Genomic DNA, 26662 nt, shown 5'->3' with positions numbered 1-26662 from the left:
TAACCAACTGAGCCACCCAGGCGCCCCTTCCCTAAGGTTTTTGAAAACAAAGGTTTCACCCACCCATGTTGAATTAGTTTAAGTCATGCTCCAGAGAGGGAACTGGATGATCTCGGAAAAATACCCTGGTTCTGACTCTGGCATATCCAGGATGTCCTCTGGGGCGGCAGCAGACAGAAGCGTACTTCATTGTATCCAGAGGTGGAACCCACGGGGACTGGGCAAAGGTGGCCAGATGTCCCTACATCCCAGAACCAGTCAGTGCTGTGATTTCCAAAAATCCTTTTCTGGGCAGAGTGATCATCTAAAGGTGAACCTTTGATGTCAAACTGATGCAGTCGAGTTTTATGGTGGTTTCTACATGAACATATGAAGGACTCCATGCAAATCCAGCCCTCCTCCAAGAAAAAACACGATTGGCCATGACTTGGCAGTAAGTCATGTAGGCCGTCACCCTAAAATCAGATAGAAGTAGTATTTCTTGAAGTATATATCATGGTCCTCATTTGACAAATGAGGAAATTGAGGTTCAGAGAAGTTAAGTAAGTCACATAGCAAATAAGAAGCAGGGCTAGGGTCCTAAACCAAGAATGAAGCTCTTTCCACAAGGATGAGAAATTGAAAACAGATCTTATGCCTCACAACTACAGAAGTGAACTAAATACTTTAGACCATTATCTGATGCAGAGGGGGGCTGGCAGTATGTGCTGTGTGGCCGCCCAGATTGAGTTTTTATTCCACCTCTCAGATCCATGAATGCTCAGTCCTGTGGGTACCGATCTCGTCAGGACAGGAAGGAGACAGAGAGGAAAGATAGCCTCCAGCTTGATAAGATGGAAGATCTGAGGAACGGGTTACCACTTTCTGTGTCACTTCTCTCCTCGTCCTCATTTCTTTCTCTTTTTGTCATATAACTTGTCCTTTTGCACACAGATCCCAAGGGCAGGCTCACACAAGAATGACATGTTAGATGGAAGAAACTGGGAAGGTTCCGGAGAAGGTGTCAGCGTGGCTGCTTATTTGCGTTTTCATGCTGGTGCAGATGTGAGGCTTCTCGCTGTCATTCCAAGTCTGCTCCTCACATGCCAGAGACAAGTAGCAAACCTTCCAGCTGCCCTCGCCCGGGTGGACACCCAGGTGCCAGGCTTTGCAGGAGCCTTCACCCACAACTGTTGCATTGGAAGCAGTTTGGAGAATTGATCTCTTCATGTGAGAGACTGGACTGGGATTGCTCGAGGGGCTATTATTACTTATTGGAATGATGTGGCGTCTAATTGGGGTTTATTCCCAGTTTGCTCTCTGTTCCAAATCAGCCAGTCTGGTGAGGAGAGGCTGTTCCCCTTTAACTCCAACATCTGCCTTCGACCAGAGGCCAGCCCTGAGGTGTCTGGACAGTGCAGATGACAGTGCCAACAGACAGCCTGGCCAGTGCTGCCCAGCTTGTGGGAGGACCTGCTCTTTCCTGTGCTCTGGCCAGAGAGGCCTGTCACTGGGACGACTCTCACAGATCTCTGTCGCAGCCTCTGTCTCCTTCCCCTTTTGCCCACTTCACTTTGGCCCCAAATCCCCCTTCTCCACGGGCCCCTAACAATGAATGACTGACTTCCCCTTTCTACCCCAACTTCCCACACCCTCATTTCCTAACTAGCAAAATTTAAATCCGTCAACATCAGGAAAAATAGTAAAATACTGCATTTTTTACAAAGATTTTGTATGAAGCTCAACAAACTCATATTAACAATACCACAACCACTAACATGTCCTTAGGTGTCTACCAGGCACAACTTAAGAGATAGATAATATTATCAACCCTAATTTTGCAACAAGGAGTCTAAAACAAAGAGAGATGGGACCTAGCTGAGGTCACACAGGCAGTGAGTGGCAGAGCCAGAACCTGGGCTTGAGTGGTCTGACACGGGGCTCATGACTATGGTCATGGGGCAGGCGCTCTTCTGCCCTGCTCTTGCCCACAGGGGTCAGGGGTGCAAGAAGCAGAGGGAGGCCCTTCCCTGGCCAGCCCACTGCTTCCCTTCCCTACTCTTTACCCATTATTTCTAGCCACCCACAATCCTCTGCTGACCTGATCCTTCCTTTCCATCCTTCCACCTATTCTTTCTAGGCCTTTCCTCTCTCTCACAACACTGTAAGATGCCTTCCCCACCTTCACTGCACCTGTGCCTTCCCCTCTTGTTTTTGTTCACATTTGTACTTCCCCCTGGCCCCTCTGGCCCACCTCATTGTCTTATACATTCATCTGATAAACCTTTCCTGCAGGCCTGTTCTGTGAATACTAATAAGGTAAGGTTTCCACCCTCAAGTCACTTTCTGAACCTGCAGTTTCTGGACTTCCTTGGGTCCTGCCTGCACCATGAGCAGAAGGCCTCCCGGTGCCCACCCTCCATCTGAGGCAGGCTGCCCTCCCTCACCCATGTCGGCCAGGCATTCTCCCCCACAGAGGCCAACCTGCTGGGTTAGCACTGGTGCCCCCGCCAGGGACCATGCCTTTGTGCAGTGCTGGCACTCAGGTATTAATAACCACCACTAAGCACTGATGACAGGCAGGAGGAAAATCAGCCCCGTGGCTTCACAGTATCTCCATTCAGGTTATTTTTAAACAGCTTTTTGCTGTTGCCCCTGGGTTGAAGGACACGGTGCTTGCAGCCAAGTGTCGGGATCACGAAAGACCCTGAGGAAAGGACAATAAAAACAATACATTAATTGGAAATGTTTGCAAAACATATAGTTTATTCGCTAGGCCCAGATGCTCACACCTGTAACCCTGACTCAAAGAGACAGTTTTAAGACAAAACTGCAGTTTTTCCTTGAGGCAAGGCTCATGAGGCCCTGCAGAGGCCCCACTGTTCTTATTCTTAGACCTAATCAGGCTGAAGATGTGTGCCAGGGAGGCAAACCATGAAAGTGGGAGAGACTAGGAGAGCCTGACAGCCACAGCCCCCACTTGGATGCCTCACACCAGGTGCCTGACCTTGACCCCATGGCACCATGTGAGCTATGGCTCAGACAGATGTCCTACATGTACACTTGGCCAGCATCCTGGGATAATTTTCTGGCCACTTGAACACACACTCTGACAGAGCAGTCTCTCACCCGAGGGCCCTATCACGAAGGAAGTTCCTCTGACAGAGCACAATCCATCTACCTGCTTTCTGTGCCCCACCCCCACCTGGCTCTCAGGGAGGTCATTTTCCCACGTGAGGGAACCATGACCTACAGCTTCTGCTGTACCTCCTCCCGGATTTGCTCAGCAGAACCTCAAGCCTGGTATTGACAAACTGATAGTGACCAGTGGCCAGGAGGCCTCTTTGATGGTTTAGGCACCATGAGACTGATGGTGGCTAGTCCACTTAGCTGGTGGCTTCTTTTCTTTTCTTCAGCTAAACTTTGTGCAGAAGCCCGGTATGTAGGGCCACCATAATAATAACTGCCATTCATCCTCTTTCTCTCTGATAACAGCTTTTTTGAGATATAATTCACCTATCATAAAATTCATCCTTTTGAAGTGTGTAATTCAGTAGTTTTAGTAACAGAGTTATGCACCTATTAGCTGTCACTCCCCATCTCCCCTTCCCCACAGCCCTGGCAACCAGTAATCTTTGTTCTCTATGGATTTACCTATTCTGGACATTTCATAAATGGAATCATACAATATGTGATCTTTTATAACTGGCTTCTTTCACTTAGCATAATGTTTTCGAGGTTCATCCATGTTATAGCATATGTCACTACTTCATGCCTTTTTACTGCTGAGTAATATAGGGATCCTCTGTATGGATGTACCACACTTTATTTATTAATTTGTCAGTTGATGCATATTTGGATTATTTCTTTTTGGCTATGAATAATCCTGCTATGAACATTCACGTACAAGTTTCTGTGTGAACATGTGTTTTCAGTTTTCTTGGGTACCTAGGAATGGAACGAACTGTTGGGTCATATAACTCTATGTTTAACAATTTGAAGAACTTCCAAACTGCTTTCTGAAGTGACTGCGCCATTCTACAATCCCACCAGCAGTGTGGGAGGGCTTGCCATTCTCTGCGTGTTCACAACAGCCTTCTAAGATTGTTACAACTTATAGTTGAGGGCACTGAAGCTTAGGGAAGGTAAATAGCTTGCCTGTTACTTCCAAATGCTCTTCCCTCTGTGACCTACTGCCACATATTAACCCTGTATCACCGATGAACAACTACGTTTCTCACCCTTTCACCTCTATGCCTGCATCACCCTGATGAGAGGTCCTTCTGTGTTGCAGGATGTGTCAGGAAACGCTGCATTTCTGGCCTTTACTCCTTTCGGGTTCGTTGTTCTGCAAGGAAACAAGAGGGTCCACTTCATTAAATGGTGAGTATCTTCATTTCCAAAACAGGCCTTTTATACCTCACCAGCTGGGGAGGGCTATGGTTCCCATGTCCTTTGTCTGTGATTGGGCAGTTATGGTTCTCAGCCCCCTCAAAGCCTTGCATCCATAATGATAACTGATCAAGGTAGTGGTCTCTTCCTAGGGATCCTATTCTTCCAAAGGGGTGTTCCTGAGAGCCAACAGCCTCTCCAGAGAGAGAAAGAGTGTAGAGGGTTGATTTCTGGGTGATGAGAGACCCGGGGCCGGAGCCAATGTTAGGGAGGCAAAGTTCCTACGAGAAATGGGTCCTTGGGACTGTCCCCCACTGAGGACCACAGTATCTGCATGGCTGTTTACTCCCTTAACCACTGGCCTAAGGGAGGAGGGGCTCACCTTGGGGCAGATGTAAGTTATCTTGCAAAATCCCCATCCTTAGGCCAGATGCAAGTTATCCTTGGCAAAACCCCCTCATCAGGCCAACCCCCACTGTGGGCACTGCCTGCAAAAGCACAAATGCTGCCCAGTCTCTCTCCTGTCCCTCTTTAGGGCTCAGGTGTCTTCAGCCTCCAGGAGTCACATCCCCACCTATCTTCCCCTCTCCCTCCTCCCACCCCCATTTCTAGCAGGCAAGAGCTACTGCCTGAGCTGAAGCTACTCTGAACTACTTCCTCTCTCCCCTGTCAGTTTTGGGTCTGTTCTGGATGGTTCTGGGAGCTGATGCAGCACAGACTGCCTTATTGATGGACATTTGGCTCTCCTGGAGCCCCTTTTTCTGGCCTCAAACATCTTTCAGCCTCATCAGAACATGTTGTATATTCTACTAAGCCCCTGTGATTTCTGTACCTTTTTGGCCTTCGCCTGCCAATCTAAGCTGGCCAACTCCTCCCCTGAGCTTGGACAAATGGCTTACCTTGCCCAGCAGAGCTCAGCTGGGGAAGCTTGCTCCTGTCTTGGTTCCTTTGCCTTCTCCAGAAGAGCTGATGGGGAATCTGAGGACAAAGCGGTTTCCTGGCGAGCTTTCTGTTGGGGGTGCTGCAGGGCATCTCTCTTCTTGTGTCCTCTTCAGCTCCCCCACTGAGCTTGTGGACAGACACCACCTTTCCAACCCTACTGCTCTTGTGCAGTCTGTCAATATGATCATCAACCAGAGTGCTAATGGAAGTGACCCCCAGACACAACCAGTCAGGACCCATCCCCCAGGAAAACAGCCACTTCACAAGGCAGGTTGCTGCACTGAGTAACCAGGGCATACCCCAAAATAGCTCATTGCTAGGCCTTCTGAAGTTGGCCCACTCACTGTGCTCTTTGGGTGACAATGGTGAGGGTTTGGGGTCTCCTTTCTAAGAAAATACTTTTCAGAAAAAAGCAATGAGTAGGGTCAGGCCACTGCTCCCCCAGTGAGGAGCACTTGCTTCCTGGATATAGCCGGGTTATCTGATAGCGCTTAGAGGGCCCAGATCCTGGCCCACACCCTGATCAGGGTAGCTGTCTCATGAGGTTCCTGGTAGAGGGCATGTGTAGCTAGAAACAATTAGGACACACCTGTTACAGGGCCCTGCAGTCCAAAGTATCCTTCCCCATCCAGAAGCCCTCATGCTCACCTGATTCTCCCCAACACTTTTCATTCTGTGTCTTCTCTCACATCCCACTTCTTCAGGAAGTCTCCTTTTCACTGTGTCTCAATTTTAAAATAACAGATGTAGACCTAACCTCACTTTCAACAGAATGCTCCTTACTTTCCTATCTTGCTTGTTGAAGCCTAGATGATCAGTGTATTTGTTTACATATTAATTAACTAATATTTATTGTATTCTGAATGTGTATGAGAGAGACTGAATGGGAGGGATTCAAACAAGGAATACCATGTGCTTGTATTAGCTCAGAACTGGTGGTCACAAATTGTGAGCGCTCATCCTGACCCAGCCATGATTTCTAGGAAGCAAGTGACCTTCCTCTGTCCCCTAAATTTTGGCCAGTAGTAAATTAGGTACATGGTTCTCACTACCTTTCTGCTACTTCCTAAGATATTGAGAAAATCTCCCTAGAGATTGCAAAAAGGAAGAAAGCCAAGTAGAGGCAACTAGGCATGGTCTGACCTCCTTGGGGGTCCCAGTTGGGTACCAAAATAAGGACTCCACCCCCCAGTGAGATGGAAGGGCCTTCAGGATCCAAAGGGCAGCTGTGTCAGGCAAATGGAAGAGAAGTGAGGAGTGACCGATGCTGAGGCCTAGTTCTCTGGCTCTCAGGGACATCCACCAAGACCCTGGTCATTTTTCCATTTTGTAAATGTAACCAAGGCTGAGAGCAGTATGTGAAGGTGAGGTCTAAGCTGTGCCATGTACAGTAACCATGTCACTTCTTCTGATTTGTGTCTGTCCCGCGGGTGACGTACCCCAGTATCCTGTTTGCCTCTTTTACTGCAGCCATTCACTGGGCTGGTGGCTTCAAGGATTTTTCTACAAAAACCCCTAAGCCCCTTTCCTGGTCAGTACGCTGCATGACTGTTCCATGTAATCTGTTCTCTCTCTTTGGTATGTTGCCCTGCCCCCTCCCTGAGATCGTTTGACATTTGTTTGCATTAAACTGCATTTTCCATCCAGTGGCACAGTCACCTGAAAGACTCAACTCCCTCAGAACCTGGTTGCATTGTTTTTCATTATTTGCTGTATCTTGAACTTTGGCCTCATCAGCTACCTGTGGCACCTTACATTTGACAGTCCCATCCAGATAATGCACCTGTATTATGAACTAAATCCTGAAATGGCCCGGGACCACTCAACCTAGACTCACTTCCCATGCAAAGGTTTCCCTCTTACAGCCACTGTTGATGAGCCCGAATTCCTCCTATCACCCTATTATTATAGTGTGATTGACCAGAAAACTGTGGATTGAACTGTTTCAGCAACTGTTCTCTAAGGCCACTGCGCTGCTGTCTTGTTTCAGTTCTAATTTTGGCTAAACTGTGTCTGTGCCTGGAGCCCCTTCCAGTCAGGGTGGGCTGTGCATCTACAAGACTTAGCTGTGAACAAGCAGCCCACAACAAGGTGACAGGTGCTTTCTTTGTGCTTGTAGGAATGAGGTGACCAAGCTGAAATTTGAAGGAAAGACTTTCTATTTATACGTAAGTCAGAAAGAGGTGAGTGCTGGCTTCTTTCTCTTCAGGGAGGGCTGGGGCACGGAGTGGTTCCTGATGGCCAGGACTGAACCAAAGTGGTATATCCAGGTAGAACTAAGCCATCTGAATGATAAGCCAAGACCTGAAGGTGAGGGATGGAGAAATGGCTAGGCCCTGGAGCCCAGGACTTTCCTCTGGGATGCTGGTGACACCCAGAGGTTCCATACCTCCAGGAAATGCAGACAATGCAAGATTCTTTTGCTTCTATATGAAAATTCCAAGAAGATAATAAACTTTTAAAAAGAAGTAAAAAAATCCCAAATGACACTAACACTTTCTCTGGTGAGGGCTGTCTTGCTTCAGTTTGTACGAGCGGAGGCTTACTGCACTGGGCCTGCCAAGTGTGAACTTATTGAATTGAGCTCTGCCCCAGTGGGTCCTGCAGGCCTTCTCTTCCAATCAGCCAGCTGCCAGGCAGCTCCTTCCCCCATCTGAAATCTTCCTGCAGTCCTGGGGAGCCCTCAGACAGTCCAGGGGTCAGTGTCCTATGGCCATTTCACCCTTTGCTTCTCCATCCACACTCAGCTGTTTCTATATGGGATTTTTTGTAGGAAAAGAAAATTATTCTCACGTATTTTGCTCCAACTCCAGAAGCCTGCAAGCACCTCTGGAAATGTGGAATCGAGAACCAAGCCTTCTACAAGTGAGTGGACATAGGCAACAGGGACTATCTTTATCAGAGTCGAGCATAAAAGCTACTTTTAGAGTAACGATGGGCAGGAAAGTTTGAGGAACACTGAGAAAGGAGACATAAGATGACAAGGCTGAGCTTCCTTATAAAACTCAGACCCCTTTCTGGATGTCTGTACTCCCTAGAGGGACATAACTGAGGTCCAGGAATGTGTTTCCAGCAGAGATGTCCAGGGGGTCCACTTTGTGACGTCCTTGGACAGCTCCCGGTGGCAAAGCAGTTAGGGGTCTTTTCAGGGCAAGGCTTGGGCCTAAAAAAGCCCCTGGGTACCTGACTTGAATCAAGCTGGCCCTGTGGAGCCATTCAGAGCCACAGGAGGCCCATAAAAGGACAGACAGCTCCATGAAGGAGCAGAGGCAGGCCAGAAAGATCTCTAAGCCTTGGAGAGCCTTTGGGGTTTGCTCCCCAGTGGGTGGCCTAGTGCTGAGCTGGGGTTGATGCTAGCCCTTCCTGATGGGTCATTGCCAGAGGTACTGCCAGTAACAGACCCAAGTGCCCAGGAGCCTGAGCAGGGTAGCAGGAAGGGGGGCAAGGACTTGTCTGTTATGGAAAAGCCAGCTTTGGGCCAAAGGCAAGAATTCTGATTACCACAGGATTTGTAAAGTATATGAGGCTTCCGTGCTGTTTTGATTAAGAAAGTGGTTATAAAGGCATTAGGGAACAAAGAAATAGCCCATCGGGCGCCTGGGTGGCTCAGTTGGTTAAGCGACTGCCTTCGGCTCAGGTCATGATCCTGGAGTCCCGGGATCGAGTCCCGCATCGGGCTCCCTGCTCGGCGGGGAGTCTGCTTCTCCCTCTGACCCTCACCCTTCTCCTTCTCTCTCTCTCTGTCATTCTCTCTCTCTCAAAAAATAAATAAAAAAATTTAAAAAAAAAAAAAGAAATAGCCCATCAAGAAACTAGGATGACGCCAGATAAAGTATGTTTTACTAAAACCCTTGGTCTTGTTTTAAAAATAGAATGCAATGATTTATACTTTAATAAGCTGTATCTTAATCAGGACAACATAAGACAAAGTCTGTGGTATATTCTGCCTCTGACAAGCCATAGTTCTCCCTCCAGTAACCTCAAGGATCCTGAAGAGAGCAGAACTGCTCTGAGCTGGAGGGGTACCATTCTCCTGCTGCTGCCTGCTGACTGCTATGGGATGCTGGCTGGCAGAACTGGTCCTCCCCCTTCTAGGGCCACAGCCCCAGACGCTGTTTCTTGGAAAGGCTTTCTGAATTGCTTAATAATTTCTATGCATTTGATACCAGAATCAGGGATGAGCTGAATGGGCAGCCTGACCTGAGTCGGCTTCTTTCATCTTCTGAAGAAGACACTCAGAAAAGACTTTTGCATGGTCAAATTTCCCTCCTGTTCAGTCCCTAGCTGTCCAAGGAAAGCCAAGAAAACATGTCCGCACCATTTCTGAAGACCTTTGTTTTTCTATTTGTGTCATGGGAACAGAACTGTGCTTCTGCATCTGTGACCAAACTCAGTGTCTGAGTCTTTCCATTAATAAAGCCCTCACCCCCCCCACTAGTCCTGCCAACACCCTCAGTGGAAACTGAGGCTGTTTTTCACTTTTCCACTGATTACTTAATGTTCTTTACTAAGTGTTAAAAGCCTCTAGCTGGGGTCAGATCCCCAACTGTGCCAAGTCTTAGCAGCAGCCACTTTGGCATCACCCTGAGCACCTTTCACGTGCAGATCCCTGGCCCTGTCATTGGCCTAGTACTTTGAAGGGAGGCAGGTCAGACTCAAGGACATGCTTGGGCAAGAAGACAAGGAGACTCAGAGCCTCACAGAACCCTGAGACAGGTGGGGATGGTATCTCCAAGGAACTGCTCTTCATGGATTTGGGAGACAGCTCCCTAAATACTGACTGCCTGCTCATGACAGAGGCTTCAGACCCAGATCGGTTCCTGTCTAGATCAGCACTCCAGGCACCTCAGGGCATGTTGTAAGCTGAGTCAGGTCTTGGGAGGCTTCACTCTGGATGGTTCTCCCCAGCTTCCTTTTCTACGTGTGAGAGGGCCATTTGGGATCAGAGAAGTCACCTAAGAGGATATTTTACAGTGCCCATGGCCTTCCAGAGCCTCCACATCAGCTGTCTACAGCCTTGAAAATGATGCTAATAGGCTTACTGACAGAGGGGAATGATTCCAAGTTCAAATAAATGATGGAACTTATATTAAAGTTAAGCTAGTTTGTTCATTTTAGGACTTCTCAGAGTCTTTAATAGAACCTATTTTATGACTCTCCAAGAGGGGGATGAAATAGGAAGGGCAGCCCGTACTCTCTTCTCCACCCACAATTACCCAGACATGGACATGTATCATCAAATACTAGGACTGGAAGGGACTCCTGAGGTCAAGTAGCTCCATCATTTTATAGATAAGAAGACCAAAGCTAAGAAAGGAAAGAGATTTGCCCCAGGTCACACTGCTAACAAAGGCCTGAAATTTGATGAGTGGCATTCTATTATTCCCCCAGACCACCATCCATAACATTTAGTCTCAGTCCCCCTGGTGAACCCCATGAAGCACTCTTGGGGAGCCCTCACACTCCTGACGTGAAAATGGGTTTCAACATGACTGTCTCCAGCACTAAGGCTGTGAGGAAGCTCTCAGGTCCTAAAGGAAAGTCAGAGACAAGCCGGGCTGTGAAAGGCCTTTTCCTGAAGAGTTTCCTCAAGTAGCCTTTGGAAGGAGCTGGGAATGCGCTGCCTTAGCCTGTGGGGCAGTTGCAGGCCATCTGTCACACTGGACTTTGCCTTGCTGCAGGCTGGAGAAGTCAAGCCAAGTCCGCACAGTGTCCAGCAGCAATTTATTCTTTAAAGGGAGCCGGTTCCGATACAGGTAAATAGTGACAGTAAGTAACTGTTATGGACCTATTTTCAGACCCCTCTCTGGAGAACAGTGGCTCAGTGGTCCTTATCCTTGAGAACAAAGAAACTGGGAACCTCCAAAAAAGCCTTAGGTTCCCATCCAGTTCTCCTGTCTCCTGTCCTTTTGACTATTTCTTTCCTTCCCTGCCACCGTTTGTCTGCAGGGTTTAAATATGTATCTTCTCCTTCTGCCCTCACAACAGCAGTGAAATAAGAACTGTAGCAGTGATTCTTTTCATGTCTGTCTAAAGATTTTTTTTTTTTTGCAATATTTCTGGAACATGCTGGACAATGAGAAATCATTTCTAAATGAAAATGGAAAATCCCAAAGACTCGAGATAGAGAGCTTTCTAAGATAAGCTGTCAGGACATCTTAGAACTTACCCAGCAAGCAAGCCTTTCTCAGTGACCTAAACATTGGGAAGGGCTAGGCCAAAGAGGCCACCTCCCAGTTCATCCAAAGTATCTGAAGCCTTAGACAGGAGCCTGGTGCTAGAACACCGTCTCATCCCTTGCTGCTTGTTTTATTATACTATTTATAGTGGCCGAGTTGCAAAGGAAGTAATGGAGTCAAGTGCGAAGATCAAACGGGAGCCACCAGAAATACACAGGTAGGCTGCCACGGACTTCCCCCAAACCAGTTGAGCTCAGATCCCAGAAGCTCCAAAAAGGCAGCAGTTTCAGTACTATGAAGATTCTGGATGCAGTGGCTCTCACAAAAGGGGAAGGAGAACACGGCAGGAAGGTGAAGAGATCCATCTCAGCCAAAGGCATGGGGAACAGTCTGACCCTAGTATCCCTGAGCCTTGAGGGAGCACGGGGGAGGGTGCAGTACCCAGTACCACATCCTGGGTGCTTCTCTACTGTCCTCCCAAATCCTAAAAGTGGTCATAGGCCATGGAGGACATGTCCAAAGTGCAAGATTTCCTTAGTTCTGGAATCAATCCATTACAGAAAGCCAGGGATAGGCCCACAGCCCTACCACACTAGGTCTAAAATAGTTTTGAGATCCTTGCTTCATGTGTAACTGCCCATCACATATATCTCCTAAACCTAATAAGATCCAGAAAGACTATGATTGGCCAAGACAGCTAGGGTTCACCAACCAGCCTGATCTCTGGGAATGGGAGCATTACTACCACCTTCACGTGGCACCCCCTGCCAACAGCAGTCTTTCTCAGAAGTCAGAGAGGCTGCCATATCAGTTTTCAGGCATGTTTTCTATAGTACTGCTTATGCTGGGGCTCTGCATCCTGACAAACCTGCCCAGAGACCAGTGGTACCATTGCTGCACTAAAGCAAGGCTCAGGTGGGTCTAGGATATGAGGTGGGAGACGAGTCTAAAGCAGTGTCTCTGACTGGAATCCAGGGACTAAAGGCAAAAAATAGGTATTAAAGACTTTTAATAAATAAATTAAATAATAAATAAATAAATAAATAAAATAAAATAAAACTTAACACAGCCAGGCAGTTCTAGCAGCTGCTTCTCAACTCTGAGTCCTGACCGCATCTGTCTATGCACTGAATTAACAAAGTTCTCTTTTTCTTTAACCTCAGAGCAGGGATGGTTCCCAGCCGCAGCTGTCCCTCCATAACCCATGGCCCAAGGCTGAGCAGTGTCCCCAGGACCCGCAGAAGAGCTGTTCACATCTCCATCATGGAAGGTGAGCATAAGCTCTGGAGAGGACCATGGGGTTCCTCTAAGTTTTGACTTGGACCACTTCCTCTCAGGGACCTTGAACAGAAGTTGCACTAGAGACAGGAGCACATTTCTCCAGTGCAAGAGAGAAGGTTTCATGCAGTGGTTGGGAACACCAGCTGGGTGTCAGGTGAAGGATAAGCCCACCCAACCCTGCTGAGCTGTAGTCTAAGAGGGGGTTTAAATCTGAGAGTGTTGGGGCAGACCTTTGGGAGACTGTGTTATTACATCTAACAGGTTCCATGCAGTTCTGAAATTGCTTTCCATCAAGAGGCTTTTCACTTATTTTTCAGATCAGACTAGTCTCCACAGTTTAAATGATCAGGGCGGCTGAGGCAGTTAACCAAGAAATGAACTCTTAGTTCTGAAGCATCCTAATAGCTGCTACCACTTTCTATTTCAGTGGGAGAAATCTGTCCTCTTGCTATCTGAAATCTTTAACATGATCTCGGGATATCTCATATGCCCCACCTCTCTCTATCCTACCCTCCCTTTGGAGGAGGTGGTCCTGGGGGGGAAGAGACAAAGTCTGTGAATCTTCACTGAACTAGATACTGCAGTAGCTGAGCCTGATACCTCTCTACTCCCTGGGTAGTTAATACTGTTAGGAGACTCCTGGAATATTTCCCTCATGGTCACTGACTCAGCTGCCCCACAGGTATAAAGTTGAATGCTTTCATTCCCGAAGATGTTTTTGTAGGACCTCAGAAGATCTAAAGCTGCAATGAACAGCAGCGGGTTTGCTTCAAACCTGTCCTGGGAAGGGAAGACTCTGTGCCCTTTCTGTGGGAATGCTGATTAAGGAAAATAAAGAACTACTTAGGTTAGGAAGGACATCACTCTGCGGCTCCCCTGTGAGGATCATGGGTTTGTGTTTAGGATTTTATGTGTCACTGACTTTGCATTATCTAAGTCTGGTATATAACTACAGTCTAGGGGTTGAGAACCCTGGCCGGGGAACCACATCAAGTGCCTTAATTATTTGAGTATCTTAGTTGTTCTATTTGTAAAATAGGGGTATCTTCCTTGCATACCTACCCATGGGCTGTGAGGAACCTGATGTACACAGAAGTACTTTAAAGAGATTAAAGCATTTACTGGACAGGGAACAAGCACAGTGCAAAGAGGCCTGCTCTGGAAGTCAAAGATGAGATTCGGATCAGAGCTCTGCCATGTACTTTCTCTAGGGCAGGTTGCTTCACCTCTCTGAGCCTTTGGCACCCACCGTAGAGTGGGGTGTGGGTGTGGGGGGGTGCCTTCTGAACTACGAAGTATAATCGCTATGCAAAGTATGAAGTTACTGAGGTTTGTCATCAGACACGGGCTCCTGGTTTTTCCTCCAGTCTTAGGCTGAGCCGGAGAACTGAGCATAGCTCTCATTGTCCCTCTTCTTTTGGGGCATTCATCTCAGGAAAACAGAATGAATTTCTTCTTTTGAGGAAACATAACTTTCTCCCCCCCCCCGTGGCCCTTCTTCCTATCCATCCTGAGGTCGGAAGGCACCAGGTTCACCTCAAAGCTCCTGTAAAAAGTCAGAACAGCTGTCCTCCCAGAGAAAAGGCTACCCTCTGGCGCTGAGCACTAATACAGGTCTAGGGAAGAGCCATCTGCATTTGTTCTCCAGCATATGGAAGAATGTCCAGTAAAACCCATGTTCCCAGAAAAGGGAAGACAGGCTGTCCATGTGCGGGTATAACTCATTTACAGTAGTTGCCAACCAGGGTTAGCAGAACTACTAAGAAGTGGGAAACCGGTCCTTGAGCTCTCCCAAGACAAGCTACGAGGCTGCCCCAGTTCCCAACCAGCTCTGGCTGTGCCCCCAGCATCCTCCCAGAAGCTGTCTTCTCCCATTGTAGCAGCAGTAGTCTCCTCAGCATCCGAAATAGTCCTCTTTGCTTGTAAAATGCCAGGGGAGGGTGCAGCAGGGGAAGGCCACCAAGGAAGCTAGTAAAGAAGGGACTTCTAGGGTGCCTGGGTGGCTCAGTTGGTTGGGCGACTGCCTTCGGCTCGGGTCATGGTCCTGGAGTCCCGGGATCGAGTCCCGCACCGGGCTCCCTACTCAGCGGGGAGTCTGCTTCTCCCTCTGACCCTCCTCCCTCTCATGCTCTCTGTCTCTCATTCTCTCTCTTGCAAATAAATAAAATCTTAAAAAAATTTAAAAAAAAAAAAAAAAAAGAAGAGACTTCTAGGGCCAGGGCACACCGTCACCATCTCAGCCCCCATGGAAGTTCACGCCTGGCAGACTGTATAGCACAGCAGGCTCCCACGTGCTACTCAGCAAGCCAACCTGCTGCTCACACCCCATGCCTGACTGAGGCTGACTGCACACAAGAACAGCCTTCATCCCCAGTCATGGCCCTCAGCCCAGGACCCATTAGATTCAGGAGGACAAAAGTAGAAGCAGCTAAGAACTGCCCCAGCAGGAATGACACTAACAGGCTCACAGTGAGGAGAGGCAGATGGACATCTGGTTTGGATGTGGGGAAAAAAAAAAAAAGATTTTAGCATTTAAGTGGCTCTATCAGTGCAGGGATTATCAAGCCTGGGGAGATAAAGAATGGATTATTTCCCAGAGAGCTGAGCTACACCATCTCTCAAGAGGGGTTTCACCTTTAAAGCGCTCAGCAAACATAGCTGACCTTCACTGTACACCTAACCAGACAGGAAAGGGCTGAGAGAAATGATGAAGGGTCTCAGAAGAAGGGCACTAACCACCAAAACTCCCAGGAAATTATGGACATTTGAAAGTGGTTCATGCTGCATCAGAGACTCTTTCCTATTGTCCAAATGGCACATAAATTAATGTCACAGAAACTATTTGCCTTTCCCAGGGGGAAAGCTTTGGTTGCTATCTCTAAAAACAATGGGAAAATTGCAAAAACAGTAACATAAGACTACAATTTGAATGAGACCATGTAATTCCAATGAGCTGGGGCTGTTAAAAAGATGATGGTACACTGGTTGGCCCTTCCCTCTGCTCTCAGGGATGCCAAGATACCACGTGTTGTTAGCACAGGCTTAGCCAGAGAGGATGCTTGGGTATGTTGATTCCTTTTATCCACTGCACCCTGTGGGGCACAGCTCAGCAGCAGGAAGCCAAATAGCATATAGCCCAGTGGATGGGACACAGCCCATTTCCACCCCAGAGCTGCCACCTCACACTTCAGAGCCACCCAACCCAAAGCCCAATGTTTTTGTAGCTTCACATCCTGCATTTTCTGGAACTATGGGATGCTCCCTACCCTGTGGGATTGTTCTCTGCCCTCTTGGTACTTCACTCTCTGAGAAGTCTGGGGCCCTTATACGGGGCTCCGAGAAACAGTCACATGCTAGGGAAGCATTACTTTTTATGGCTCTAAGTGCTTCTGACTGAATCCAGTCCCTGATAACGTTGGCCTCTCAGAGCTGTTCTTCCCTGAAGCTCAGCCTGTTCTGTCTCGCAGAGCTGACATTCTCTCTCCAGCACAGGAGGCACTGTGAACGAGCTGCCATGGCTTGAGGTCAGCAAAAATCCTTTGTCCCCAGTTGGTTTTCCATCCTTTCCCTCTGCATCCCCCCTGCCTGGCTGGTTTCCATGAAGAGATCAGCTGGTTTCCACTGAAGAAGTGTCTGCCTGCCTGGGCCACCATGGGGAAGAGTCTGATTAAGATTCACACCAGAGTCCGAGTTCAGCTCCGGTTGACTAATCACTGCCTTCGGCCACTGAGTGTGCGCATCGTGAGGATGGGGCCCCGGCTCCAGGGTAGGCTCCTGACCACTGTGCCCCCCCGCCCACAGGAAGCCACCTCTGGGCAAGGCAATCAGCTGGAGCACATCCAAGGTAAAAAAGACTCCTCTGTTTCGCTGTGCCATTTGCCAGCTCCCACCCATGGTACCCACCCTGTCCATCCCAGAATAACAGGCTTGATGAAGGGGTGGTGGTTTCTAGTGAACCTGAAGTTCTATATAAGACTACCCTGACATAGCAATAATAACCTTACAGGTGAGGTCTGTTGAGGGAACAGAAAACTAACACTGAGCAATTTTGTCTGTCAAGCAATTTACTAGAAATGCATACATATCCATTATCTTATTTACTGAGAGCACCAACAACTTATAATGTGGTTTCTGGTGTCTGTCTGATTTGTTCTCTCTGATGTAACAGCCTTTGCCTCTCTCCTTCCCCAGCAAGCTTAGGGCTGAATTGTAGGCCAAGCTAAGTTTGCGCTGAAGTGGCTTCTGGTAGCTAAGCTGGTTGTGCTTTGGAAGATCTGGTAGAGTTGTCTCTGTGAGGAGACAGCCTTTAGAAAGATTATGAGGAGCCCTGTACAGGGGGTGCTGAAGTTCCAGAGGAAGGAGGGTGGAGGAGTGGGTGGGAAAGGAGCTGAACCAACACATGTGTGATCAGGGCCTAAAGGTCTCTGTTCTATCAGGGACTCATTACATACTACCAGGTATATATTCCTCATGCTGCTTATGCAAATGCAGGAATAAGGGAGAAAAACGGGGGTGGGGGGAGATCAAAGGAGCATCAAGAGCTCTGGAACAAGGGGCGAGCTCTTAATTTCACATTATTTCACAACAGTTTCTTGGGCAATTGGGACCTAAGTCTAAGGCAGGTGTAGGCTGTAGACTTAATTCATCCTGGCCCAAAATCTAACTACATGATCATTAGCATCAGGAAACAGGCTTGCAGTCTATCCTTGCCTTTCCCATTACCAACCAACCACATGTCATTAGGCAAGCTCTGTAACCTCCTGCCTTCACGACTTCGTGGAAAGATGAAAGCACTTTAAAAAGTTTAAAACATACAAACTTAAGATTTTAGCACAGGGGAAAACAAAATACAACTAGGACCATGAGGAGCTCCTGAAAGCAGAAGCTGAGAGCTGTAGCAAATACACTGATGATGAGGTGATGGGGAGTATAGGTGGACAGCAGGGGGCTGCCGTTGCCACCCCAACCCACCTGTTTATAACCCAGGGTTTGTTCCCCTGGAGAACCCTTAACTGCACCTATGCTGAAATGGGCTCCAGCAGGCTAGGCAGGCAGGCAGGCTGCCTGGGTACACATGGCTACACCACAAGAGAACCAAATGAAACTCAATACTTCTGAAAGGTTACTGCCACCTTTAAAGAGAGACCCTTGGGCTTCTGAAGCTAGCCCTGAACTGAAAAACTCCCTAATCAGCCCTAGTTAGGTCAAACCTTTACAGAGCTGGGAACTGGTTCAGTCTTGCAGAAGTCAGGGTCAATTTCAGAGCAATGGAAGGGGGACTGGCTTCTCTTGCCATTGGCCACAAATGCAGGGAGAGCCAGAGCCACTCTGGCACCCCCCAGGTAGCCAGGAATGGGGGCGCCTGGGTGGCTCAGTCGGTTGAGTGTCTGCCTTCGGCTCAGGTCATGATCCCAAGGTCCTGGGATCAAGCCCTGCATCAGGCTCCCTGCTCAGCAGGGAGCCTACTTCTCCCTCTCCCTCTGCCTGCCTCTCTGCCTACTTGTCCTCTCTGTCAAATAAATAAATAAAATCTTAAAAAAAAAAAAAAAAAGGTAGCCAGGAATGGAAAATGCAGACATTGAACCTGAAACAAGAAGCCATTTCCTTGGGAGCACTGTGATGTGGGCCATACTTGGTGACTGGGCCCACATCCTCCAGCCTAGTGGCTGCTGTTTACTTCACAAAGTAACCAGCTCCTGTTTTTCACTACCAGAGATTGAGCCGTGGAAAGACAGAAATGTTCCATCTGAGAAAGTAGAGAGATAATGGGTAGTTTTAGGGGGCAGAGGAACCTTCCCCAGAATGGATGTAGGAGAATTTCCACCCTGACCCAACAAGATCTTCTCAGAGACCACTCTGCACTCTGAGTGTGTAAAGACAGGGGAATTGTCAGCCTCCTGTGGACCCAGCTCATTCTAAGGTGAAAAGAAAGAGAGCTAGCCAGGGGCTATTCCCTTCTCCATCAGAGACCACTTAAGGAAGAGCAGATAGGGTTTTCACATCCCCTAAAATCAGGACAGCTAGAAGTGGGAGGCTGAAGAGACCAGCAGCAGCGATCCAAAAGATGACCTCATGAGCTCAAGGAGCTGCCTGCTGGGTTGTTAGAAGGACATGCAGCTCCAGAATCAGTATTTGATGAGGCCCAGTAAAGCAAAACAATCTTCTCCCCATTTCTGCCTCTCAAGGCACTCAGCCCAAGAGGGAGACTTGACCTCCCTGAACTGTGGCCCCAGCTCTGAATCAGGGATAGTCTGTGATTCAGATTGTCTTTCAACTGGGGCTAAAACCAGGCCCAGGACATCAAAAGCCAGAAAGGCAGAATCTTTAACAAATCTTGCCAAAACCCTAAGTAAAAAGAAAAAAAAACAAAAACAAAAACCTTCCAACCACAGCCACTCTCATGTCTGCTGCTGCTTTTATCCTATTCCTGATACATCAAAACGGTGTAGTGGCCACTGCTGCTGATCACATGGGCTGTGCAGAAGGACTTCCTTGCAAAATTTTAGTAACAACCTAAAACAGAATGGGTGTGCCTCCACCAGACAGCAAAGTGTGCACTGGGACCCAGAAAGCCTACTCCTATTCCTTTTGCCTTTCCAGGCCTGGAGTCCCTACGGGACAGTGCCCATTCCACCCCAGTGCGTTCTTCCTCCCATGGGGACACCTTCCTGCCTCACGTGAGAAGCAGCCGGGCAGACAGCAACGAGCGAGTCGCTGTGATTGCAGACGAAGCCTACAGCCCTGCAGACAGTGTGTTGCCCACCCCTGTGGCCGAGCATAGCCTGGAGCTGATGCTGCTTTCCCGGCAGATCAATGGGGCCACCTGCAGCATCGAAGAGGAGAAGGAGTCTGAGGCCAGCACTCCAACTGCTGCAGAGGTGGAGGCTCTTGGGGGAGAGCTGAGGGCCCTGTGTCAGGGGCACGGCAGGCCAGAGGAGGAACAGGTGAATAAGTTTGTTTTAAGTGTCCTCCGTTTGCTCCTTGTGACCATGGGACTCCTCTTTGTTTTGCTCCTCCTCCTGATCATCCTTACTGAGTCTGACCTTGACATTGCCTTTTTCCGCGATATCCGCCAGACCCCCGAGTTTGAACAGTTCCACTATCAATACTTTTGTCCCCTCAGGCGATGGTTTGCCTGCAAAATCCGCTCAGTGGTGAGCCTGCTCATTGACACCTGAGAAGGCATGACTCCTAATAACTAGCCAGGTGGACCAAGGAGCCTGGCTACCCATTCCCAGCAATGGGACCCATCGCGGAACCATCGGCACATGTACCAAGTCCTCCTCTCATGACTCAAAGTCCACAGCCTAGGAGGGTCATTTCCCAGAAGAAAAAAAGGATAGGCTCATGCCCTGTCTAAACAAACTGGGAAAACTCATTTCCTTCAGAGGTTCTTTCAAGAAAGGCTCAGCGACTCTGTTTCTCATCCTCCCAATTTGCAGGATAATTTTTGGTTTTGAATTTTGATTTTTCATAGATGTGTATTATTTTCAAAGTATCAAATAAAAATTTATTTTACTATTACTGATTATCGCAGTAGTGTCACCTAGCAGATGGGACACTAGCTGAAGACTAGAGAGCTGTTGTCTTCTGTATTCTGCAGGAGCTTTCCTACTGGGCTCCAGGAGACTCAGCAGTGCAGCCTCAGCAGGGCAGGCCAGGGGTCTGGACAATGGGAACTATCTAGGTTTTCTTGCCAGACAGAGATTTTTAAAAAGTAAACATCCATGTAGAATGATTAAATGGAAAGTTGCTTCTTATGATGGTCTGAGTTGGATTTTCTTTTCCTTTTGTTTTTTCCAAATCTGAGCAGAGTGGGCATCTGAAGGGACCACCGCTACAGCAGCAGCAGGAGCAGGGGTGGGGTAAGTCTGTCCCCTTAGACTAGATCCTAGTGGGCATCACCATGAGTTTTGTATAATGAACTTACTAGACTATTGTGATTTTTTTTTTTCCTGAAGAACCTCAAGATTTTTATAGTGCTCCAGAGACATTAGTTGAATTCAGTGGTGCCAGAGACAGGACTGTCAGAAATGTTGGACAAAGTGTAGTTAACAGAAACCAGAGCCAAGGTACCTGAGAAACTGTTGAGATTCAGAGAGCAGTACCTATTTTGTATAACCCCCGCAAAAAAACTATTTCAATTTATATTTTAACAACAAATGTTATTTTCTTATCAATTCATATTTTGTTTTTACTTTATGGATTAAGAAAATAGAGCCTGATGAACTAAATGATGCAAGAAAGAAACTGATCCTGAGAATGAAAAGCTTCAGAAAATAGAATTCCAAGATCAACAAACAGCCTTGGAAGGGACCAGGAAAAGAATCTAAATAGGCATACTAAAAGATGCCTACGAAAGAAAGAAGGTGAATGTGGCAGAGACCAACACTTAGATGTGGAAATACTGCCCCCTAGGGTCATCCTCTGCATCAGGAAAATAAAAATTGTAGGAAAGCATTTGCCATCCTTGTTGAGGGAAGCTGTGGAAGCATACAAAAGCACAGCATGTGAAGGGTGAGTGTGGGGTCCAAGGTCCAAGCTCTGCAACTCTTAACAACCACTTATAAGATCTTGTTTTCATCTCAGGGAGAGATTTCTAAGTCATCTGGGGCCTGAGGACTCATTTAAGGATGGTCAGTAGACATATTCCTGGGAACCCCACAACAGTGGAGCCGCTGCTAACATCCTATGATGTTGGGCAGCCCCAAATGCAGAACAAAATGAGTCACTTGTAGATTTGCTCTCCCCTAGTTTGTGCCCTGAAATAGCAGAATCATGTCCATATACAGAGTATTAACAGCTGCTGAATTAACAGGGGGTGCGGGGTGGGGGAGTGGATTGTGTAATTTTAAATGCCCTTTCATCTAGACCAGGGGTTGGCAAACTTCTTCTGTAAAGTGCCAGATAATATTTTTTATTTTGGTTTTGTGGGCCATACTCTGTGGCAACTACTCAACTCTGCTGTGATAGCACAAAAATCCATAGGTAATACATAAACAAAGGAGTATGGCTGTGTGCCAATAAAAGTTTATTTTAGGAGCTGAATTTGGACCACAGGCCGTAATTTGCCAACCCCATCTAGACAATGAAAATGCTCCTTACCAGTAGGTATGTTAGCAGAAAGAGGGCCGGCTCTGCTCCCATTCCCTACTTGCTACAGATCCAGGACCATTTCCCAGTGGAGATACTGGGGTTGCTTGTATAAAGGGTGCTTGAACAACCAACCAGCAAAGAGGTATCTGATGCCAAGATGAGCAAGATCAAGTGTTGAAATGCTAAAACTCGGCCAGAATCTAAGAATGGAAGAGGAATGTCTGATCATTTCCATACCAGCAACAATTTGGGCAGAATTACAAACATCTATTTACCAAGTGACAAGACAAACTGAGGGAGATCCTAGTAAAAATTAGGGATCATTAGAACCAACTAGCCACTGCCACTTGTCATCTACACAGGAAAGGCTTTACTTAGCACAGGACGGAAGTGAAAAGTAGACTCAGAGATGAAAAGGCTGTCAGGAGATAGGGGGCTGGTTGTAACCTGGATATCTACTGTCTTATGCAACATAGCAGATTATCTTTTAGTGTAGTGTTCCTACCTCAGTCTGTAGAATATGGTGTTTCTATGCAGTGAGTGATAGCCTTGACACTGACCTTTCATAGTCACATTAAAGAAAGATGCAGTATTCCATTTCCTGGTATGTTACTTGTGTCTAGAGTTCTAACAATACAATAGTCCATACCACTTCCAGGAGCTGGATTTTGCTCTCTGAACAGAACTTTTGGGTTTTTTCCAGGGCTTACCCCAGAAAATACAGATAGTAAAGTTTCCTTCGATTTGCTTTTCAAATAGTGCTTGAATAACAAAACTCCTTTGTTGGTGACTAGTCTTTTTTTGGTATCTCCCCATCATTAAACATTGTTCAAATTTTTAACCTGGTTTTACTGTGCTCCACTATGTCTCCCATTTTCTCTCAAAATTAGTTTGATCTCACTGTAAGAAAAAAAAACAATGGTTTCCATAGCTTCATCCATCAGAGCGAAATAAAACTCTTACTAAAGGATAGTGTACTGCATCTTTAAGCAGTAGAAGGTAAACTACCTGCAAATGTGAATTTCTTAGTTTCATTAAAAAGTATAGTTGTTAACCTCTCGTGTGCCAAAAATTCTAAGTTACATTTTCCTTCAAAGCAATGTACTTTTTTCTACATATGCAGTATGTAGTTAGCATAAAATCATTGGTGCCATGAAAATTATTTTTAAAATTAAATAAATATTTAAATATCATGGAAGAGTGGACTCTTTCTTTTTTAACTTACAGCTTGTCTCACCTTTTCTTCCTTAAAGTTACCAACACGTAGATAAAAAGATACCCAGGGGGATTTATACAACTGACTACTGTTCATGACTAGAATCATTAGAATAGTCATTTGGCTTATATCCATCTATTATCCTTGTCCCTCCCCCCAAATAAATACTATTAAGAACGTGGAAGCTGTAATAATGGAATGATTTTAGAGATGAACTGGACCTCATTCTTCTCATGAGGAAAACCAAAAAGTTATTTTTCTGAAGGTTACAGAGTTAGTCTTAGATACCAAAAGTAGATCCTAGATGGTCCAGGGTTCCTGGCTGGCTCAGTAGGTAAAGCATAAGACTACTGATCTCAGGGTTGTGAGTCTGAGCCCTACACTGGGTAAAGAGATTAGGCACATGAGTCTGTCCTCCCCCCTTCCCATGTACTGTAACTGGCTGAAAAGATTTAAATCTTTTTGGGGGGCGCCTGGGTGGCTTAATCGTTAAGTGTCTGCCTTTGGCTCAGGTCATGATCCCAGGGTCCTGGGATTGAGCCCCGCGTCAGGCTCCCTGCTCTGCGGGAAGCCTGCTTCTCCTTCTCGCACTCCCCCTGCTTGTGTTCCCTCTCTCGCTGTTTCTCTGTCAAATAAATAAATAAAATCTTAAAAAAAAAAAAGATTTAAATATTTGTATTCACAGCCCTCAAGCTCCCTGTTTTCCTGGAGAACTGCCTTTGCAGTCATCTCTGTGGAACAGAAACTCAAAGACGTGAATACCAAAACAGGACTGAATCAACTCAGATTTTATCAATTCTAGATCATTTGTAGTCTCACCTACCTGTCCACCTATGACGAGAATCATCTCCTTCCTCAAAGTCACATAAGAAAGGCTGGGCATCTCAAAGAAAATGATTCAAGTGAAATACAGAGCTTACATGCTTAAGGGATATCATAAAGCACAACCTAAAAAAAAGGTTTATCCCAAAAAGAGAGAGCAATTGTAATATACAAATAATTACAGAAGCCACACAGTTTTAAGCAAGTCTCTGGGAGAAGTACCTTTCACAACAGATTACAGTTTAAGGATGTCCTAAGGGAGACAATTTTACTTTACGTGTCTTCTAGATTTAAACAATTACTCCATTATAGAGCTTTTCACTGAGAAACAAGTCCCCCCCACACTCTCCTTCCTTCCTGCATATTGCCTCAAGAAGACAGTCTATTAAGTGGAATTAAATATAAATAGCAGTTTATGAAGCTAAAATGGCAAAATAAACCACAAAAGTGAGAAACATCAAGAATTTGCTAACATTTATTGCAGAAACCAGGCAATTACGACCAAGTAGTCAAAGCTTAAAGGATGGTGCTAATTTCAATATCGTTAAAAAAAAAAGAGCAGTTCTCACAGAAGTTGCCACCCTGGAACCTGTGAAATGAAGTGGTATCAAAAAGGGAAAGGAAGCCTAGAGGCTTCATTTACCATCTCCAGGGCAGTTTAATAGAAGTCAACCTCACTTAGCTTTACTTTCCATTTCATAAATTAATGTTCCATTTCACTTACCAATTCCTATACGCCTATCATCAAGAAAATAGAGAACTCTTGTTACTTATAAACACTCACAACCTACTTAATAAACTAGGCCTCAAAATTAGACTTAACCTCTCATTACAGAGAAGGAAATTATACATGTCATTTTATTTCTGTGATATATAATTTAAGAAGATATTTCCTCTTAGAATTCAAACATACTGCCAAAAACGATTTACAATAGTCTTTCAGTAGTAGTTTGGCAATGAAGAGCAATGAAAAAAGTCGGATAGGTGCTATCACACGGTAATGTTAGTCACTGAGTTAAGAAGCTACCCTTCCAACAACAAACACATTCACATTGCCCTAACTTCTGGGGAAAAAAAAAAGTTTATGACAAAATGCCAAAAGTGGTTTATCATAACATTTCCCCCCAGTATGAATTAGGAATGAAGGTATTCACTTAATAGGCTAATGAATCTCCTCTGGAGAGTTTAAAGACAGGGACAGAAAAGGGTGTCTGGGACCTTCTAAGGCAGGAGGTTTCACTTCTTTAACTATGACCCACAGTAGTACCACAGTAATAAAGACATATGTTTTACATCAGAATATACATATGCATATACACTTACATATATGTATGCACATATTACTAAGTTTCACAAAACAACACTTACTCTAATTACATTTATTATTCTTTACTATTTCTTTCCTTTTCCTTTTTTTAAAGGCTGGTCATGGCTTCACTGATTTCATGTGAATAGCTACAAACCACAGTCTGGAAAACACTGGTCTGAAGGCAATCTCACACTGGATTACAAGGGTCAGGCAGATCAAAACCCTGTTCCTAGAAGCCCTACAATTCCTTGGCTCATGCTTCAGGAGCCATCTAGAGGAGGTAAAGGGGTCAGCACACAAAGACCCAGGCCCCTGTCCAAGTGAACTAAGGCTCCTCAACAATTATCTTAGGATTTTACTTTTAATTTAAAGGCAGGAGGGGGGGGGGGAAAAGAGTTCTCCATTAAAAAAATTAAGTTTCAAAATCACTAAGTTAGATGACCTTTCAGGATCCCTTCCAGTGTGTAAGTCTACAAATATTCACTCCAAACCATGAAATAAACCACAAATCCAAATATCACTACAGAATCAAAACCATATCATTAAACCAAAACAACTTTTAATACTGATCAAAGCTTTGTAATTTATAATGCCAGAATTTCTCAACATACTGCCTGATTAAAAGTGCTGAAGGCATCACAGCCTCCTCTCAAATTCTTTCCCCACCCTAAAGAAACAACTTAAAAGGCTTCTCCCTTACTAAACATGTTAAGTATGTAACTGTATACATTCTGCTCACAGTTCTTATTAATAAAGCAATTTTATATTCACTAAATAGAACATATTAAAAACAGGCCAAGCCACATGAATTACTAGGCTCCTTAGACACTGATTAATTTGAACAAATTGGTGTTGCTAAACCAAACACTCAGCAGCTTTCTTAATTCATAAAAACATGTATCTTCCCACTGGAATTACCTCCAGCCAAAATATACCGAGTTGGGTGCATAGTGTTGATGGAACACACAGAGACAAGGCATTCTCCACCAAAAAAAGAATGCACCTGCTTTCCTGTCTCATGGAAGATTTCTACCCGTCGTGGATGAGCCATGCTGCCAACTATGACACAATCTTCTTGTTTAGGGTCCCACACAGCCTGGAATCTGGTTAGCCATCGCCCAGTGATAGTGTTGTGCCTAGTGAAAAAAACAATTTTTTTAAAGGATAGTGTTAAATAACTTAAGGCAGCAATAGGCAGAGGGTAAACATGGCATTGCTCCTAAATGCTGGTTTTCTCTGCCAAGTTTCATTTCATTAAGTTACTGAGTTACCATCAGCCTAATTTCATCCTTCATATAAAAGTAAAAATCAGGACAAAGATGGTATCTTCTGTACTTCTGAATCTCCACTGCCAACTACAGTGGTTGTACTCAGTGGATGGTCACTGTCTATTAAAATAGCACCTGGGGTGCCTGGGTGGCTCAGATGGTTAAGTGTCTGCCTTTG

At 46.1% G+C, this 26662-nt stretch overlaps 2 protein-coding genes across 5 annotated transcripts in view; one reads left to right on the top strand and one right to left on the bottom strand.

Moving 5' to 3' along the window:
* The window catches only part of FRMD5 (FERM domain containing 5), a 310444-nt gene extending 287382 nt beyond the window's left edge, over nucleotides 1-23062 (top strand). Inside the window, exons 8-15 of one of the 4 annotated variants that reach the window (XM_021695370.1) lie at nucleotides 4274-4362; nucleotides 7433-7496; nucleotides 8087-8178; nucleotides 10995-11069; nucleotides 11641-11709; nucleotides 12656-12762; nucleotides 19374-19717; nucleotides 20587-20661. In XM_021695370.1, coding sequence (XP_021551045.1) covers nucleotides 4274-4362; nucleotides 7433-7496; nucleotides 8087-8178; nucleotides 10995-11069; nucleotides 11641-11709; nucleotides 12656-12762; nucleotides 19374-19717; nucleotides 20587-20661 — 915 coding nt within the window. Of the gene's footprint in view, nucleotides 1-4273; nucleotides 4363-7432; nucleotides 7497-8086; nucleotides 8179-10994; nucleotides 11070-11640; nucleotides 11710-12655; nucleotides 12763-19373 lie in introns of all 4 variants that reach the window. The other 3 variants (XM_021695371.1, XM_021695372.1, XM_021695368.1) reach the window with 3 other exon arrangements.
* A 3003-nt stretch (nucleotides 23063-26065) lies between these two features.
* Nucleotides 26066-26662, bottom strand: part of WDR76 (WD repeat domain 76) — a 54093-nt gene continuing 53496 nt past the window's right edge. The window contains exon 13 of the mRNA XM_044918145.1: nucleotides 26066-26352. Coding sequence (XP_044774080.1) covers nucleotides 26097-26352 — 256 coding nt within the window. The 3' untranslated portion in view covers nucleotides 26066-26096. The remainder of the gene's footprint in view (nucleotides 26353-26662) is intronic.

This window comes from Neomonachus schauinslandi, chromosome 9 (genome assembly GCF_002201575.2).
Source record: "Neomonachus schauinslandi chromosome 9, ASM220157v2, whole genome shotgun sequence".
Taxonomy (NCBI): Eukaryota; Metazoa; Chordata; class Mammalia; order Carnivora; family Phocidae; genus Neomonachus; species Neomonachus schauinslandi.
The sequence above is the reverse complement of the archived record's forward strand: the minus strand, read 5'-3'. Positions and strand labels throughout refer to the sequence as shown.